At 39.5% G+C, this 18,758-nt stretch overlaps 3 protein-coding genes across 3 annotated transcripts; 1 reads left to right on the forward strand and 2 right to left on the reverse strand.

Moving 5' to 3' along the window:
* The first annotated feature begins 21 nt into the window (after positions 1–21).
* Positions 22–2,684, forward strand: si:ch73-71c20.5 (DUF4748 domain-containing protein). Its single transcript, XM_034888823.1, has 3 exons — positions 22–118; positions 378–609; positions 1,723–2,684. Exons 1-3 carry the CDS (start codon positions 88–90, stop codon positions 1,892–1,894), a joined length of 435 nt encoding a protein of 144 aa, XP_034744714.1. The 5' UTR covers positions 22–87; the 3' UTR covers positions 1,895–2,684.
* Positions 2,685–3,454: 770 nt separating this feature from the next.
* On the reverse strand, positions 3,455–10,002 carry LOC117954810 (protein lifeguard 3-like). The gene is made up of 12 exons (XM_034888820.1): positions 9,734–10,002; positions 6,962–7,333; positions 5,763–5,830; positions 5,557–5,621; positions 5,412–5,465; positions 5,251–5,301; positions 5,122–5,161; positions 4,604–4,641; positions 4,423–4,510; positions 4,185–4,280; positions 4,049–4,102; positions 3,455–3,909 (listed from the first exon to the last, which is right to left on the reverse strand). Exons 2-12 carry the CDS (start codon positions 7,326–7,328, stop codon positions 3,760–3,762), a joined length of 1,071 nt encoding a protein of 356 aa, XP_034744711.1. The 5' UTR covers positions 7,329–7,333; positions 9,734–10,002; the 3' UTR covers positions 3,455–3,759.
* Positions 10,003–10,809: 807 nt separating this feature from the next.
* casp8 (caspase 8, apoptosis-related cysteine peptidase) lies at positions 10,810–18,411 on the reverse strand. The gene is made up of 12 exons (XM_034888813.1): positions 18,278–18,411; positions 17,104–17,273; positions 16,794–16,969; positions 16,527–16,632; positions 15,964–16,093; positions 15,832–15,875; positions 15,711–15,744; positions 15,103–15,170; positions 14,898–15,009; positions 14,613–14,740; positions 12,335–12,726; positions 10,810–11,169 (listed from the first exon to the last, which is right to left on the reverse strand). Exons 2-12 carry the CDS (start codon positions 17,209–17,211, stop codon positions 11,040–11,042), a joined length of 1,428 nt encoding a protein of 475 aa, XP_034744704.1. The 5' UTR covers positions 17,212–17,273; positions 18,278–18,411; the 3' UTR covers positions 10,810–11,039.
* Between the last annotated feature and the right edge of the window lie 347 nt (positions 18,412–18,758).

Here is an 18,758-nt window from a genome sequence, read left to right on the forward strand (position 1 = left end):
AAGCGCTACATCGATGTTGTCCACAAGGTGGCAGTAGTCCTTTGCTAAATGTCACTGCGCATGCCCGACTAACATTATTCAACAAACATGGCGGCACGCTACGTGACAGCACTGAAAGGTAAAATAGTCTACACGTTCGGTTAAAGTTAACCTCAAGACATTAATACAATTTACATTTAAGCTAACTTTAGCAGGAGCATTTGTGTAACAATTACATAATTGTAGCGTTAACTTTACTTTCAAATATTTGGGACAACACGTGAATTTTCATTTAACATGATGTATAACCAGACTCAACGCTCACATTAACCTCGTCGCAGAGAGGACACAAGTCGTATCATTGACGAACAAAGGTCTTTTTTTTTTTTTCCTATTAGGTGTGCACCTTGTTTCCGGCCGGTGGAGCCAAACCCCGACAGTGTGTCAGTTTTTGCGGCTGCATGCTGCTCAGTGTCGACCGCTACATGTCTCCCCCGCTGCCTCTCAGTGCAGCTCAAGGAGAGAACCACAGCAGAGCAACAACACCGAAGATAGGAAGGAAGAGGAGGGTCCTGAATACATCCCCACGAAAAAGGGGAAGAACCCCATGATGGGGATTGGCTATGCCTGGTGTGTCTCTTCTCTTCTGTCACGCACACTCTTATAGTGACTAACACAAATAACTAGGAAGTATTTGTAGATGCAAAATAACTAAACCACACTTTTTACCTTGAAATTTACCTTAGCAAGCGTATCAGCAGTAAAAGTAGTATTTGTACTACTGCTTCTCAGCTGTACTGAGAAGTGGTGATGTAGCACATACATAAGTAGTTTCATTGGCAGCATTACTAATAGGAAAGTAATGTGTTCATTGTTGCTCAACATAAGTGTACATCCAACATGGACTTCTAAGACACAAAACAGTTGTTACACGTTATTAATTGCATTTAGCATTTAAATCCAAACAAAGTACTCAACTGTCACCAGTTTATCAAAGAGATTTCCCCCCCAAAAAAATCCCAGACATTTTACAACAAAATGCAGCCTCTATGTTGTTTAATGAGCAATAAAATATTAATGGATTTAGTCATTCTCACCTAAATCTAACTGAACACAGAGACCTTTGGTTTTGCTACACATAACACCACAGTTAGTTTTTTTATGAGACAATATATTTGTACCAAACATCAACAGACCATCTTTTTCTTATGTCTAAGGACCAATGTGCCTTGAGCATTCTCCGTGTTTCTCTGCACAATGACTACTGCTGCTGGGCAGCATTAGGTACAGCAGTTTTGCAAGTCCGGTTTTTATGAAGATAATATAATCTACATTATAATCTCTACACTCACCCGTACCCCAAAGTACAGCCTCAAACATGACCATGTTGACCAAGTTGATTTAAACCGCTTCAACAAAAACCTTCATGAGGGTAACGATCCTTTGCAGGGCTGTTGTATTTAGACTGCATTAGTTCGAACTAGGTGTACCTAATAAACTGACAACTACTGTAAATTGTTACATCTAATGTTTATTGCTAGAGAGCAAAGACTGGATGATTAAATTACAAGTAGAAAAACAAACACAGGAGATTGAAATCTTAAACTAAGTTAACCATGAATCAAACATTTCCATTCCCCCCCAATTGGCTCCCGCCGTACTAGAATATGTGGAGTTTATCTACATTTAGAATCAATAATGGATACTGTATACTGTAATATAATTACCAATCCCCTCCTCCAGGATGATAGGCCTACCCACTGGACTCATCGGCTTCCTCTTGGCCAAGCGACAAGTGGACAAAAACCGACTGAAGCAGCTGAAAATACGCCAGAGGATGAAAAGGTCAAATGAGGGAGAATATGAAGGCAGTCGCTACCGCCATCATGCTGAGGATGTCAAACTGGACCAATGATGTACACATATGGCTGCAATGACTTCTACCATATCCTGAATGTCACCCCTCGGACGGTGACTCCACTGCACTACAGCCCAAAGACTGATTACTGTAGAGAACTCTGAAAAACCCTCTGAGACTATTTATTCTAGAGGCAGATGCAGGGACGTGCTTTTGACTGAGCCTTTAATCAAGACAGCTTTTTTTGTTTGCGCTTTATTAGATTTATCTTGTTATAAACAAAGCCGGATCATACTGCTCAAGTTGACCACTTCATTGAATCGAAGGAATTATCCCATTTCTTAGCCTAAATGCTGATGTATAAATATGATAAAGCAAAATAAATGTATATTTATAAATGTGGGAATAGAAAAATGAAAAGTATCACCAATGGTACAACATATGAAATACAAATGTTTATTTAATATGAAAAGGCAAACATTTTCTGAATCACCCTACTTTACCCCCACACTGACCATCTGTGCTGCACATATTAAAATGTCTGCCTTACTTGTTAAGTCAAGGGTTGTATGTAACTTGGGTCTATATCGAATATATAAACATGTGCAGAGGACCAGCTGGTTGGGGTTGATCATTTTGGAGCTTTTGGACACATTAATTTGAACTTACTGACTCTCAGGAATGTTCCAATAATTTAACACCATGGCCCCGGTTTTGTCTTATCCTCCATGGGGAAACCCAACCTGCTGACACTTCGTATCTGACCCAGACTGAATGAGAATACATGAACAGACATATGTATCAATACAATAAACGCTGGTAGAATATAACCTGGGTACTTCTTAAAAATAAAATAAAATAAAATCTAAACTCAGAAACCTCACCCTGTGAAGGCCTATAGTTAGAATATAGCAAGACATGGATTAAACCTTTAGCAAATGCTTGTTAATATGAAAACATGACAACAGGTCAGAGACTGTCATTAGGTGTACGGAGTTGTTTTTCAGGGTGGGTGCAAATCTATCACTAAAGTGTCAATACTACGGATAAAGTGTAGTCTTGAGCATCCATATGAGCGTCATTAGGATTAAAACCAAAGGTTGCATCGTGTAACACTTTTTTTTTTGCGCATAAACATTTCTCTTCACATCTCAATTGCTATACGGTTAGCCTGGTCTGTCCAAAAGGTAACAAACCTACCAGCATACTAAAAGCTCGCTAAACAACACTTCATACCTTGTTTGTTTTGTCTGTATAAATACGAGTTCAGGAAGTTACTAGTAGAAAAACATCCAGCATACACTTTGTTTTTGTAGGGATTAAACAAACGAGGTATAATAAGATAAGTAGTTAGCTTAATAAGTGCTAGTAGGCACTTTTCTTTTTAACTTGAAAATCTTTTCATCAAACTCAGAAGTATTTAAGTAGTAGTATTTAACAAAATACAACAATCAGCGTATAATATATAATGTAAAAAGAAATGCCTTATGTTTAAAAAACTAAATATTGCATTTTGTGGTATTGCCAACCCCTCCTACTGTAGTTTAAAGCCAACCAGAGAGGTGGGCCTCTTTTTTTGGCAAAATGGTAGTTTTAACATGGTTGCCCATTTTGGCAACATATATTTGCTGTATTTACACCGCAGTATATACCATTCTTTTTAAACCACTGATAAGTTGCTTAATACAGAAACACACAAATATTCATTTCAGGACAAATTCTTTTTGGTCACAGGATTAGCCTATGACCAAATGTCAAATTCATCCCTAAGACATTTTCACCGGAGTGCATCATGATTTTGTAAATCTATTCTAAATGGCTAAAAACAAAGCAAAAGGTTTAAAAAAGAAAAAAAAGAGGCACAGAATGGTTTTGCACTCTGGTGACCCAAGTTGCTTGTGTACTTGTGTCCTTGGGTGCACTTATTTGGTCGAAGCACCGATAATTTGCAGCAGGAAAAGGAAAATCTGAATGATGTCAACGTAGATGGAGAGCGCAGCAAACACGTACTCCTCTGGGCTGATGGAGTGCTTCCTGTTCCCTATCAACAGCTGCGTGTGGTACGCTAGGAACTACAAGACAAACAAGAAACATTCAATATTACACTGGAACACAACTTGAAAGAGAGTTATGCATGTACTACCACCAGGGCAACTGTAAAAAAATGACAGTTACAAACCACCGTCAACAGGGAAATTGCGTAACACTCACCATAGTGAAAACTATGGCTCCCATTGCTGCATAAAGCATATGAAGCCACAGAATCTGCAACAACAAACAGGCATTACAATGATAGAAACGTGTGTGTTAACAGTCTTTTGTTATAATCAGCCTTACAGACACTCACATATTTGAATGACAGCACAATAGTTGCAATGATGCCAGTCACCAACATCACAATTCCCAGGACACAGAAGAGGCCCTGGCACTTGGTGAAGTCCACCTAGAAAGAGAAACTAACAGGTTGATACACGTGACCGCACAAATACACAGTGGCCATTTAAAGCTAATAAGCACTTGCAATTACACACGCTCGCACGCACACAAACACACAAACACACACACGCTCGCACGCACGCACACACCTTTGTCTGGAAGCAGAAGACGGTGACAGCGATGCAGACAACGGCAGTGATCCCCAGAGCAAGAAACACTGCTTTTGTATCGTAGTAACTAAAAACATAAAGCAAAACAGAGTTAACTCTAAGGGAAACCAACCACTGAATGTTTATATACTACTGCATGGACTGTGCATATTTGTTTTACCTCGAAATGGATCCAGTCATGTAGGACAATGCCAAGGTCTGTAAAAACAATACAAAGGTTAATTTGTCCATCAAAAAAATACAGTCATATCACAACATAAAGGGGAAAAAAACGGTACCTGCCCTAAACATCTATCAATATAAAGCTATAAAAAGCAACACTCAGAAAAAAGTGACGGTCCTCTTAAACAAATGATAATACTTCATCTAATAACAGTCCACAACGTAATAATTGGAGCCATTTTGTGCACAGAGCTGATAAAACCCAGAAACAACATATCAAAAGGCATTATGCAAACAGCCAGTCAGGTGTGGTGCTGACTCACAGTTCTGTCAGTTCTACTTTCAAAGTCAAACATCTAGCATTGGAATGATACTAGCATAGCCTGATGGAAATATTTACTAAGAAAGCTACTGTGTTTTAGTCCAAGATAGACTTGATTAGAGTCCAGAAAACTGCCAGTAATGATGTGTCTCCATTTCCTAATTCACAACTCAACCACAAGTCATCTTACTTACAAAGAGGAACAGCAGGATGACGTTCCATGGAAACTTTCTCCTACAGAGACAGTGCGATTAGAAGATTAAATGCAGTTTCATGAATATTCTTTGTACAAATATTCCTTGCAAAACTGAGCAGTCACTCACCGGGGGCCCTTGCAGCAGACCAGCACAAGGTGGGTGACAATATACACAGCACTGAAACAACAAAATGCAGAGATGAATATATAGAAATTTGCAAACTTTCATTCAGATTCCTATAAAACTTAACTTTAAATGTGCTGAGGTAAATACAGTGTAGGACTTACTACGATGCCCAGTAGATAGCTTGGTTTCGCTGTACGAAGTATCTGACAGGTTGGCTGTGAGAAACAGAGCCAGAGTTTACAGCGTGACACACAGCCACAAATACAAACAGGCACACAAAACTACACAAACACACTGTATACTCACACAAATGTGAATACGGCCACAATGGCTGTGGTGACGAGGAGCTGAGACGCCAAAATCAAATACACCTGAAAAACACATGCATACAGAAAGGGACATTACACCCCGTTGTTTCTCTCTTTGCTCTGTGACTTAAATCTAATGATAATACAATGACAGTCCCAAACTAGGGCTAATTCATCATGTTGTGTGCCAAATGTGTGTTTTACCTTTCGGATGAAGGCATGACGAATGCTCAAATTGTCAAAACCGCTGTCGCTTGCCGCAAACTCATCACCTGTGTTGTCAGCAGAACACAAACATGAGCACTGACCACAAAGAGCTACAGAAAACATGTCATCCCTCACCCATCAAGAGTTAGAGATGAGGCATCATAACATCAAAGTTAAAGTGATGGTTTGACCTTTTGGTAAATACAGTTATTTGCGGGGTCCAGAACAGCTAGCTTGACTCTATCCAAAAAGGTAATAAATCTGCCTACCAGCACCTCTACAGCTATCAGGTGTGTTGTGATGATGTATTACATCTTGTTTGTACATCTGTAAAAAAAGAAAAATTTAAATTGTTTCCAGTCTTTATGCTAAGCTAACCAACTCTAGTCTGAAGCTTCATATGTACTGTACAGATGCGAGTAGTATTAATTTTCTCATCTAGGGGCCCTCTCACATCCACCTCATGTGGTCTGATCTTTCGGAAGTGTCGGTGTGATCTGAACCAAAATGACACAGGTGTTAAATAAAATTAAACCATGGTGCGGTTCGGTTCTAGTGACATTTATGTTTTGGATGGTTCAGATTTTCAGACCAATTACAAGACATTCTGGCATGCTATGGTCAGAACTGGAAAAAGGAAAAAACATTGCAACAAAACAAAATAAGCCGCAGCAGAACATGGAGGGAGGAGTCTTTAATTGACATTAGAGAGTTAGCTAGAAAAAAAAATACCCCAAAATTCAAATTATCTTCCGAGAGGACAGGAGAGCCGGTCTACAAACCAATCAATTGAGAGTATAGGGAAATCACGTAGATGATGACAATAGGACGTAGGTATGACATACATATACAGTATACACATAGTTCATTAGTACGCAGCTGGCATGATTGCAATGTGAAAACAAAACTAACCGGATCAAATGAATACAATGTAATTTTTTTACCTTTAGTTATAGCATCAGTATTTAGCCAGGGCCATTTTCTAAGTTCTTCTAGTTGAATGTTGTTGTTGTTGTCCCCCCACCCAAAAGGATTCATCAAGCCAGTGTAATTTTTATATGTCAGGACAAAGTACCAAAATGGATCGTCCTTTGAAGGTTTGTTATAAGTAGCACAGTGCTTAATTCACATATTAAACATTTGTTTATATAAAATTAGAAGACACACAGTGATATGCTCAGCAGTCCCTGTCTTACCTGAGCTCAGGATATCTGATGGTATGGTAGGTGGCATGACAGGGGGCATGGGAGGGTGACTGGGGTAGCCAGCTCCTGGCCCACCAGAGTATGGCTGTCCTGGGTACGGGCCGGGAGGATAGCCCCCCGGAGGATAGCCCCCTGGCTGGCCCTGAGGATAGCCCCCTGGCTGGCCCTGAGGATAGCCCCCTGGCTGGCCTGGATACATAGAAGGTCCAGCGGGGAAGGGAGCAGAGGGCTGGTCTGGCTGGGGACCACCAAAGCCAGGGAAGCCATACGCTGGGGGTGGTGGGTAATTTTGACCCTGAGGTGCATACAGCAAGTCCCGGGAGTCATCGTACCCTGGAGGGTAGTCTGACCTGGACATTTTACCTATGGAGGGAAGTTGGAGAAAATACAATTCACGTCTGTTTCACATTTCAATGTACACAAGCTAAGAGACTAACCCATAGTTGTATCATATAAGCAATCACAAACATACACATGAATGGGTAATCCTTGCTTCAGTTACAAAAAAAAGTACAGACTGGCATTAGGCCAGTGAACTGATCAGCTGTTGGTGTGTGTGTGTGTGTGAATCTGTGTGTGCACATATTTTCCACATGCCAAGATTTGGCTAGGTAAACATAATAAATCATACTGAGTTTGACCTAAAGGGTACATTTGAGGTTGTATCAGGTTAAAGTGAACATGTGGTTCTACTAACCAATGTGGTCCCAAAAAACACCACAGGCTCAGGAACTACCACGTACATCTCTGAGGGAAATGTCTTATAATAGACCACACACCCGTTCTTACACATGTCACATATGGCCAAACTACTCCATGTTCCTACGTAGCCTATTAAAATAGCTGTGGTACGTTTACAGGATATTTACAGGTTAGTGCTTTAACAACAAAAAATTAACCCACTTTTACAACGTGAATAATTTGAGTTTTCAAACACATTTCTCCCAAAAATGGATTCAACCATTTTCACCATAAACACTAAGCCCCCTTATTGAAAAGAAGTATCCGTTTAAGTAGGTTCCTTTTTGCTCACGCATTTATTCACTGGGGCTTTTTAGGGGAATATGCACCGGAAAGGAATTCAAGAGCTGGCTCCACCTCATGCTGCCATTACATCACATCCAGAGCACCAAGCAACAGAGCAGAAAATACTACATGGAAAAAGTGCTTCAGAGTATCTGCAGTTACAGAAGGCACCACAGAACTGGTCACTTCTTTGGTCATTGAGACACTGTTAGCAAATGAGAGGGCTAAAGGTGTTAGAATGGGAGGGTGTTAAATCTTCTCTAGAAAAGTTAACATGAAGCCTGTCATTTGGACAAACATCTTTTTGTAACACCTAAAACAATAACAGTGTGAACCGGTTTGACAAAGATTTAAATTTTTACTTTTTGTTGCAACTGTCTAAGGTTTTGACTTAACCATTAGTTTATTTTGAACATGTTAAGATATATATCTATCTATCTGAGGCTGTTGTTGAGTAGATAACCCACAAGGTTGAGTAGATAACCCACAAGGTGTCTTTTAGCTTATATTGGTGAGGATCTGCTACTGTTACCAAAACAGTCTTCCTGCATTTGGCCTTGTCATCATGACTTTTAAGCCTTCTTCTTTCCAACTCATGTAATCTTGCATTGTTTACTCTTTACTCATTGTAACTGTGGAGGTGACACTGACCATCATTATCCAACAAATGTCAAAACATCCTGATTTTTTATTAACCTAATTACTTGTGTTTCTTTATTTTGGGACTATTTCTGTTAAGTGTTTCTTTCTGTTATTCTGTCAAGCCATAGTAAAGGGTCTGCAAGTTTTCTTCAGGGACTATAAAAAAAATATTGGGGGGGGGGGGATGATATTATAATTTTTATTTTGATCGTTGCTCGGTTTTTCTGATGATTAAAGATCAACTGATAATTTAATTAATCGAGAAAACATTTGTCCAATTAACCAATAATGAAATCATCGATACAATCGCCGTTTTGTTTTTTCAAAAGTGAAACATAAGGTCCCCCACCACACTTCCCTAGCGTCCATTACTGTTGTTCAGCTACGTCAGCGGTGTTTGAGTCTATGGGCAGTATGGTGCAGACAACTGAATGATTGAATCAAGAGGAATACGCCCATGAATGCACAACATGTTATCACACCAGAGGGAAACAGATGGAATTAATTAATTAATTAACTATGGCTACATTCGCTTTCAGGTATGTCTGGGGCCCTGGTCCTGCATGCTGTCCCACTGGGACTGAATGAAGCCATCTTTAATGTTTGTGGTTACACCTGGGATTTTACTAGTATGACCGTTAAAATGTCTGCCCTAAAACCCTAACTATTCCGGGGTTACAGGATGCACTGTTGCTACATGTTGCAGCTGAGAGCAAGGCAGTAAACAAACAACCCAGTGTGTAAACGTAACCACATCCTGGCAGACAGAAACACGTTCACGGTTCTGTAGCATTTATCTCTTAATAAATTAAACTTTAACTTTGGAACTTAACTGAACACAGACTGATGAGCTATTTCAAAACACAAGGCTGACTACACCCACCCCTCTCTGTTTAGTGAGAAATAAACCCCAGCTCACAAAAAGTCCTTTCAGGTGAGTGGCGTTAGCCTGCAGCACACACAGCGCTACATTGCCATGAATTAGCTAACGAAAAATACAAAGTTTAACCACTAGTAACAGGTCCAATTCGTTGTAAAATGTATTTCCTGGACCATTAACCCCCTATGAAACATCTTAAAATGAGCTCCACTTACCAACTATGAGATTTCAACGAAAGAAACAGTCTGGTCGTAACCTGATATTTCTTAGCAGTACAATGGGAAAACTCGAAGTCTTTCTGGTGTCGGAAAGTCCTGTTTCCCAAAAACTTCAAAGTACTGAAGAGATTCGGTTAGAGTTAAGAGTGGTTAATATGAAGTTTTTCGGCGGCCTGCCCGTCTGTTCTCTCAGCTCTATCCTGTACGTCCAGCAGCAGTTAAGAACATTTCCCGGAACACTGAAGAGCAGGGTGGAGTCCAGAGGAATCTGTCAAACACAAAAAAACGCGCAGACACGCGCGCGCGCGCGCGCACACACACACACACACACACACACACACACACACACACAGGGCGTGTGTGTTTGTATGGAAAACCAAGCCCTGATGGGTTTAGCCGACTAATTTTCAACAGGCCCTTTTCATGTTTCTGAATAAAGGTGCATTACAACACCATACTAAAGTACATCAACAAAAAGATTGTCCCTGCAGATGCTTAACTAAGAATTTCTATATATTGCAATCATATAAAACACTTTATACTCCATTTTAGAGTTAAAATGTCGTTTTTATTCTCCTGCATTCACCTGACAGCAGCAATACATTCATAGATAGAACACTGTACTAATTACCTGGAAAAGCTTCAACAATGTACATGTCAATTTTACATATCAACTCAGTGATCATTTTACTCTTATACCTTTATTTTAATTACATTGTGAACAGCACCTGATGGTGCAAATGAGTAGCTAATGGAGAGGTGTATTTGATTAAAGGACTTCTATCGGTATATGAGCATTTTTACATTTTGGTTTAGCTACCTAGATTGTTTAAAAATACTTTTCCATACATCCACCACTACCAACAGAAATAATTTGTATTTTGGGAAGTCTTATGTTAGTTTTCTCTTTCATGGAACTATTCCCAAATAATGAGAACTACTATGTGCACCGCATATTGACTTCATTGTGTAAAAAATAACAAGATTAAGGGAAGTTTTGTGAAACTGCTTTTCTGTAATACTGTGACACAAAGAAACTTTCCAAATGAAAAAAACTGATTGTTAATTTTTATTAAATCCCATGGGAGTGGCTTCCGTAATATTTTATATAACATGATGCTTTTGCAAGATTAAGAACATCAGACTCTCCAGACAGAGACGCCTACATTCAATTTCATCGATTAAGCTGTACCATGAAGTCAGATTAAAAAACACACACACAACAACAGTCATACACACAGTAAACCAGTCGGGTCTATGTGACTATGGCACATTTTCAGCGTTGCACTTGGTCCCAGTCAGCTCATACAAATTTGAGGACAAGCTTCTTGGTGAGGGTGTACTTGGGCTCTGGCATTTGTTTGTAGTTTCTGTATTCTCCTTTGCTGACCTCCCTGTTCACACGTGTCAGCACAGTGAGAATATCATCAGAGCTGCAAAGAATACATAGGAAATGCATTACAAATAATAATCCTTGTTTAACTTGTGGGTATATTTTAATACAACATCATGCTCTCTAACTTATAATATCATTAGCACTGTACATACATTTGAAAACGCCAAAAGCAGACCTACAGAAAAAGCTATAGTCCCTAAACTGGGTCAACAGGAATCTTCTGTTCCTTTCTTCTGGAAAAAGGTTAGATTTGCACAATAAAATGGCATTTTATAATGGAGTTCTAAGAGGTTTTGGATCATTTCAGACAGTAAGGCCTACTGTAAACACAGCCAATGTATGCGTTGCACATTAGTCTTGATTCTCGAAATACACTCACATAGACCCCACTCTCCCTGAATCTTAAGTCCTACGTTTTAACTTTATATTAGGACATGTTTATAACAGTTTGGGAATACTATACTTTTCAAACTGAAGGGTGTCACCCATCACATCTGTGTAGTATGGCAGTCAGTAAGTGCTGTGGTTAAGCTGGGGTCCAGCCTGGTTTAAAAGACGGACCTAGCCTTCATCCACACACAACGTTATCATTTTTAAGCTGCGCTTTGAGACAAAACCCATCTCTGCCACACACAAGAGTTTTAACTCCTATAGCAGAACTAATCGCCATTCTTATTAACATTGTTTGACAATGCATATCACATGAACATTTTCATACACTGCACATGTGTGTGCTGATGTAAACAGGAAGCAGATTATCCAAAGTTACTCTGTGGTTGAAAATCATGGATGTAACCAAATAATACTTTGGACAAAGAACAACAATGGTGAAAAGTAAGATCAGGGATTTAATTGCTTAGAGACTAACAACAAGGTGGTATGTAAACCTACCTAGCTGATAAGACTGACTAAAATGCAATGTTGTTTGCAAAGATCTCCGTTTGTGACCATCCAGACTACAAAGCAACCCCAAAGTTTTCAAACCAAGGTGGGGGTAGCCAAATGCCTCCATTTTAGGGGCTGGGAAACACCGGAGAAGTGTGAAGGTGAGGCGTAACATAGCAAAAGAGAGTTTTTTTTTAACGAATACGTAGGAGTGTAGATGTAGCCTTGGCTGGCCAAATCTTTGCCTTAACTGTAGCTAGTGGCTAAAAACAGCTCAACAAGCATAATCTTATACTCTGGATGGAGGCATCTCTCACCTTTCTGCTGACCTCGTCAGCTGCCTGCACAGCTCCTGGATGTAGATGGAGCCTGTGGCAGTGCTTCGAAACGACTTGCACTCTGGCACGGTGGACATGCCCAGCAGAAAGTCGGCATCCCATGGCACCGTCTCACCTTCCACGCGACCTGCGTCTTCCTCCAGGCGGCTCTGTGGGTCCCCCTCCTCCTGTCTTGGCTTTGGAGGACAGGGCAGGGATCCTCTCTGGTAACCACTTCCCTGACATGCTTGGATGAAGAACAGTTTGGGCTTCCCTGCCAAGGTGGGAGCTCTCCCGCTGTTGAAGGGGTGGGACAGTTCTTGCAAGAGCACTGGCTTCTCATCAGTCCCAAAGACACATCCCTTTTCTCCATGGGACAGCACACAAACCACCTAAGATCAGACAAAGCCATGTTTTATCTTCTTGATATTATGTTACATCTGAATTAAACTTGGACTGAGACACATTATGATTTGTGTATGCATGCAGTCACAGTTAACGTTTGGAATTGTTTGAAAGGTTATTGTACTGAAAGGACAATGTTTAATAGGAATAGTTTTACAACATTTTGTATACACTTATTCGCTTTCTTACTCAGAGTTAGATGAGAAGATCTCTACCACTGTCACGGCTGTACCATGGACAATATGAAGCTATAGCAGGGTTCACCAGGTTCAATTTAAGACTTTCAATTAAGAGCTTTCTGGAGCAGTTATGTATGCTCTCATCCAACCCAGGAGAATCCTTTGACAAAAAAAACTGTAATTTTACTTTGCAGAACAGGGGAGATGCCGGTATGTCGTTGCCTGCAAATACTGTTTTGTCCAAGGATTCTGGGGGCAGAGAGCACAGAAATACTCCAGTTCCCTCTGAAACTAACAGGGCTGTCTAATGGCAACATAAATCTGTGAAAAACCACAGAAGTTGAGTGAAACCTCCAAAAGAAAGTTGGAGGTGACGACAGTAATATTTAGAACAGGTAGGAAATGTAAGCTTTTTAAGTTTAGGGTAATATATCACTGGCAAATCCTGTAAGGTTGCTAGTTGTATGTGATAGGTTGACTGTTTTTTTTGTTTGTCATTTTCTTTATATCAAATCAGAATGCTTACACTCTTCTATGACTCAGAAAATCTGTAGCTTTATATGTTTATATGCACACGTATTTAATGAGATATTTCCTCATTTGCATATTTAATTTTTTAGACAAAGTGTAATACAAAAAACATTTCTCTTAATATGAAGATTAAACTGGTTGAAATATATGAGGATACCTATAAAAGGAAAAAAAAAGTCCCCCGGGGTAATTTTCAGGACTTTTGTCTTAACACAGATTTTGACACATCTCACATTGTTCAATGGGGTCATATTAGTCTATAACAGATGGGATATTCACCGCTAAATAAAGAATAAACAAATCTTACCCAGGACCTAGACTAGGAGGTACAGAAGTCTAGTTTTCTTTCAGACCACTTGAATCGCAATATGCTTAAGCATTATTATGGAATTTTTGCCAATATTTATTTAACCAACTTCTGCATGATTGTATGTTTTTCGTGCGTGACACTGAATACGTCTCCATAACAGCAGGCGACGCTAATCAGTCTTGTCTCCCAACAAATAAAAACCGGCAGCTGATTGGACGAACACCTGGGTCAGGCTTCTCTGGAATTTCAAAACCGACCATGACGATGGCTCTTTCGGAAAACGATCTCGTATTTTACGAAAATAGTTCACCAAAACGTGTTTCTGAACACATTTTAAAGAAATAGGCCATACAGTTGTTGAATAGGTCTTCATTTAAATCAACAAAGATTCTCGTCAGATTTTGAGAGGCGTTTGTTACGCTCATCCCGCTCATCATTTCCGGGTTAGAACTCTACCAATGGCCCCTGGCCGTTGAGTCAGACTACCCGCCTTCCGACATATCAAATTGGCCAATATAAAGCTTGTGTCTCCTTTGGCTGACGATGGCGCAGAACACACCGAACAGACTCAAGTCACTGACCTCGCTAGACTGTCCGACGGACGATAATCGGGTTGGTGTGTCAGGGCCTTAAATACATTGTGCCGCTGCCCCGGTCCACAGCAGTACAGCAATACACTGACTATGGATAAGAACCTCACACAACCCCACTTCAAAACAGCCAAACTTTCCTTTAAGCCCGCAAATTTGATCTTTGTCAAAAATGCCAAACTATTCCTTTAAAGAGCAAAACTTATACAGTATATATAGTAGTCACCAATTTCACAGCTCTGAAGGTGTGTAACACTGCTCACCAAGGCATCGTCATCCAAATAATTCCTTGAACCCAGCTCTTTCAGTACACAAAGCATGCCTTGGGCAGTCAGGTTGTCGTGTACCACCACAGTAAAGCCAAGGCGGGTGAACACTGTGTGCAGAGCCTCTGTATAAAATTAAAGCACAACGATAGATTGTTTTTATACATATCATGTGTAATAAGTATAAACTCCAACATCCTGAACCATGAATGTTTTAGGTAACTTAATAGATAAACAATACATAAACAAATCACATGGTTGTTCAAATACAAGAATACACACTTGCATCCTCCTGAGTCCCTTCTCGACTTTTCAATTCTGTTTCCGGGAAGTACTCATTATTGATGACCACACACAAACCGCGAGGGTTATGAATCAGGGCGTAGTATTCTGTCTGAGGGCACAAGCACAGCCACATAGACAAATCATAAACAATAGTGCTATAATAAAAAGAATGAGAGGAATTTGTATTTGTGTGAATGGTTACGTGATCAGAAAGAGGGGAGATGTTTGGTTCTGCATCGGAGACAACGGCTATGTCGGACTCTCCTCCATCTGAAGAACAAAAACAGCAAAAACTTAAATCCCTCCTATGGGTATAATACAAATGCACGGGAGTGAACAGCTATATTAGAGCTGGGCAATATAATCAATATTATATCGATATCGAGATATAAGACTAGATATTGTCTTAGATTTTGGATATTGTACTATGGCACAAGTGGTGTCTTTTTCTGGTTTTAAAGGCTGAATTACAGTAAAGTGATGTCGATTTCTGAATTTACCAGACTGTTGTAACTGTTCTATTATTTGCCTTTACACACTTAGTCAATATATCCAAATTACTGATATTTATCAAGAATCTCATTGTATACATTTTGTGAAAGCACCAATAGTCAACACTACAATATTGTTGTGGTATCGATATTGAGATATTTGGTCAAAAATATAGTGATATTTGATTTTCTCCATGTCGCCCAGCCCTAATCTATAGCACTGAGGGGGTGGTAGGCTAGTCATTGGAGATAATTATTCAATGGCTGTGTGCTCAAATTCATGGTAAAGTTGGTGAGTTAAACAGTGAAAAAGACTTACAGCTGGGTTGTGATGGCTGGCTGGGGATGACCATCTGTGGGGAAAAAAACAGAGTCCAGCTCCTCAGTACACTGCCTCATTATAGGATCAACTATATGTAAACACACATTGATAAACCCACCCGGTGATCCATGCTGACAGAAGGGATTCGAGGCAGCGGGGTTGCTAAAAAAGAATACAATAAATCCACGAGTTTTATTGTAATACAACATTTAAATGTGTCTGTACTTGTGTGTGTAAGTGCACATCATACTTTCCATGTAGCGCTTTATAGTCAATGCCAGTTGTTGATCGAACTCCTGCAGAATTGTATGCAGCTCATGCAGATTTTTATTTGACAGTAAACCAGTCTTTTCCATTTCAGCAAATACATCTAGTGCTGTCTGTAAATAAAGGAAAAAAATGTGTTTGTATCTGTTAGTGTAGAGGCTTTGCAGCTGAATTTCCAATCTAGAAATCCCTTCCTGTGCAGTAATTGTGTTGTTGCTGTGTGTATATCTTTATGTTTATATCATTCAACCTAATTGCAATTAGATGAAGTTAACCTGTAATGGAACTTACTAAACTAACACAGAATATTTACCAAATATAACCTTTTTAATATAATGGTTAACATTGCATTGAGATAATGTATAAATAGTGTTAGTCATGAATTTAGGTTGCTGCTGTTCAAAGACAAAGAGAGTTTAACTATTTACTATACTGTATGTTTAGGGCCAAATGTTGCATTACTGGTATTAGACTTTTTACTCATAATAAATACCCAGGACAGGTATCCCTGACATTATTTCTTTGTAACTGTGGGTGTGTTCTTACTTTGCATGCCTGAATTTTTGCTTTGCCCAGTTTGTCGTACAACAGAAACTTCATCTTGTCAAGATTTTCTTCTGTCATGTTCTCATATACTTCGTACAGCATCACCCTGACAGAAGGAGCAGAAGTGGAGAAAAGAGAAAGAGGACAGGGAAAGGCAAAGAAACAAAAGACAAAAGAATACAACTTTTGGAATAAAGCTGAATTAAAATCCTTGGGTACGGTTATCTTTTCCAGTTACAGTAAATGTATTTCTGCCTTTACTTGTACCTGTAATCTGACAGCATGGGACAAGCGTCGGTTTCTTCTGGTCGCCTGCTGTCTGTCTCCAGCAGGTGGAGAAGATCTGCTCGACGGAGGGTTCGGAGCAGCCGACTCAGGAAGAAATCGTTCTCTAACAGTCCTTTTTCTTCTAGTCTCAAGAACAGGTCTTTTGCATCCACAATCTGTATGAGAACCGCCACAAACACACAAACAAACCTTTGAGAAGACAAACCTTGAAAGGTCAATGAGACGTTTTTCCTCAGACATTCGGTTAAGAGATGTGCAAAGACAACAGTACGAGGTATGTAGTGCTCACCCCCTCCAGGCGTTTTCTATTGATGACATCACGACACAAGAAGCAGAGAGCTGCGACCTCAGAGGACGTCAGCTCCTCATCTATGCGGGACAGCTTAAACCTATCCATTAAAAACCCACTCCCACCAGCACAGGCCTGGTGTTTAGCTCACTGTACTCTACAGGTTGTTGCTATCAGAGACCAATATCTGAAATCAGAATTAGAAAAAGGTTTTCAGAATTCAGAAAAGGGTTTATTGCCACACTAAGTACACTTATGTGGAATTTGACTTGGTAAAAGGTGCATACATAAACATTAATATAAAATTTACAATAAATACAGAAAAACAAATACATACATTCAAGGCAGAAGGTAAAAATGAAAAGTGGCCATTTAATGGGGAAGATGAAACAAGTTAAAACATAACATGAGTTTGAATTCCAAAGGCCACCTCTATACTTGATGTGGCTGAATATAACAGAAATACTGAATACATGTCCTCTATAACTGATAAACATACAAGAAAGTACAGTAAGATCCCTGTGACATGTTGTTACAGTACTCATTACTTATAAAGCCTTATACTCTCAACCTGTAGCAGTCTGAGGCCCAAGGCAGGTTGTTGGTTCTTCCCATAGACTGTATATTCTTATTATATTATTTAATATTAAGGGTCTATGGTTGATCCCCATGGATAGGTTTAAGACTAATATGTATTTCAAATGGCCACATATTTGTAGGTGTATTTGTGTGGTATGTTAGTACAGTATATTAATCCCATTTTAGTACTGTATAACATAACCAGCATTTCTGTTATAATTATTCTACAGGTTGAGTCACAGTGGTGTTTTGTTAATCACTGAGTGGATTCAAACTGCGAAAAGTCACAGGGATATGCTAAAGTGACGTCACTGAAAACAACTCAACTACTCGACGTTTGTTTGATGTCACAAAGTAAAACTTATACATTTGTTTTAACCCAAGCCTGGGTAGCACAACAAAAACATTGTAATGTCAAATCATTATATAGTTTTTATTACATACATTACATTCAACAGCCTAACCTGTAGGGTATACTTGATAGAATGTAACGTTCCATAAGTTACAGCAGCGTCAACGTTACAGGCTGTATCCATTAGATAACCGCTGTTCACAGGTTAGTAGCCTAGCCTACGTTTACGACGTTAAAACTCACCACTGTCGATTTACGTCCAAGAAGCGAAAAGGCGCGTCTGCTGTATATCAGTAAGACAATACTTTTTATAAAGCGAACAATTCAAAAGTGACGTTCTAGCATGTACTTCATGGATGTAAATATATATTAGTACTTTGGTGTATGTTGTCCGTACGCTCCCTTGACCGGTTTCACTTACAGAGGAACTGAGCGCGAGAATTTTAGAATGGTCGCTTCCGCTTTAAACCTTCAAAAGAAAAGTTATGTTTATGGCATAGGTTTAATGTCAACACACTTGAAGAATGCAAACGTATTTTTTTTTAAATTCCAATAAGCATAAGCAGGCAGTGAATTAGTCCAAGACCTGTCTACACAATTGTCCTACTCTCTTAGTTTTACCTAATTGGAGGTTTTACCACGCCTTTCATTGTGTATTTTACTTTTTTACATTTTAAACTTTTATTTTGAAGAAAGGCTCGCTCTTTCCGAAATTCACGGAGGG

The sequence above is a fragment of the Etheostoma cragini genome, chromosome 12, assembly GCF_013103735.1.
Source record: "Etheostoma cragini isolate CJK2018 chromosome 12, CSU_Ecrag_1.0, whole genome shotgun sequence".
Taxonomy (NCBI): Eukaryota; Metazoa; Chordata; class Actinopteri; order Perciformes; family Percidae; genus Etheostoma; species Etheostoma cragini.

Bases quoted from the DNA above. Each gene is read 5' to 3' on its own strand.
- si:ch73-71c20.5 (XM_034888823.1), top strand. From the start codon at position 88: ATGGCGGCACGCTACGTGACAGCACTGAAAG. The intron at 119-377 runs GTAAAATAGTCT...TTTTCCTATTAG, and splicing joins CTACGTGACAGCACTGAAAG to GTGTGCACCTTGTTTCCGGC. The intron at 610-1,722 runs GTGTGTCTCTTC...CCCCTCCTCCAG, and splicing joins ATGGGGATTGGCTATGCCTG to GATGATAGGCCTACCCACTG.
- LOC117954810 (XM_034888820.1), bottom strand. From the start codon at position 7,328: ATGTCCAGGTCAGACTACCCTCCAGGGTACGATGACTCCCGGGACTTG. The intron at 5,831-6,961 runs GTAAGACAGGGA...CTGACAACACAG, and splicing joins ATCAGATATCCTGAGCTCAG to GTGATGAGTTTGCGGCAAGC. The intron at 5,622-5,762 runs GTAAAACACACA...TGTGTTTTTCAG, and splicing joins GTCATGCCTTCATCCGAAAG to GTGTATTTGATTTTGGCGTC.
- casp8 (XM_034888813.1), bottom strand. From the start codon at position 17,211: ATGGATAGGTTTAAGCTGTCCCGCATAGATGAGGAGCTGACGTCCTCT. The intron at 15,171-15,710 runs GTAAGTCTTTTT...TTTGTTCTTCAG, and splicing joins CCAGCCATCACAACCCAGCT to ATGGAGGAGAGTCCGACATA. The intron at 15,010-15,102 runs GTAACCATTCAC...TTGTGCCCTCAG, and splicing joins TCTCCCCTCTTTCTGATCAC to ACAGAATACTACGCCCTGAT.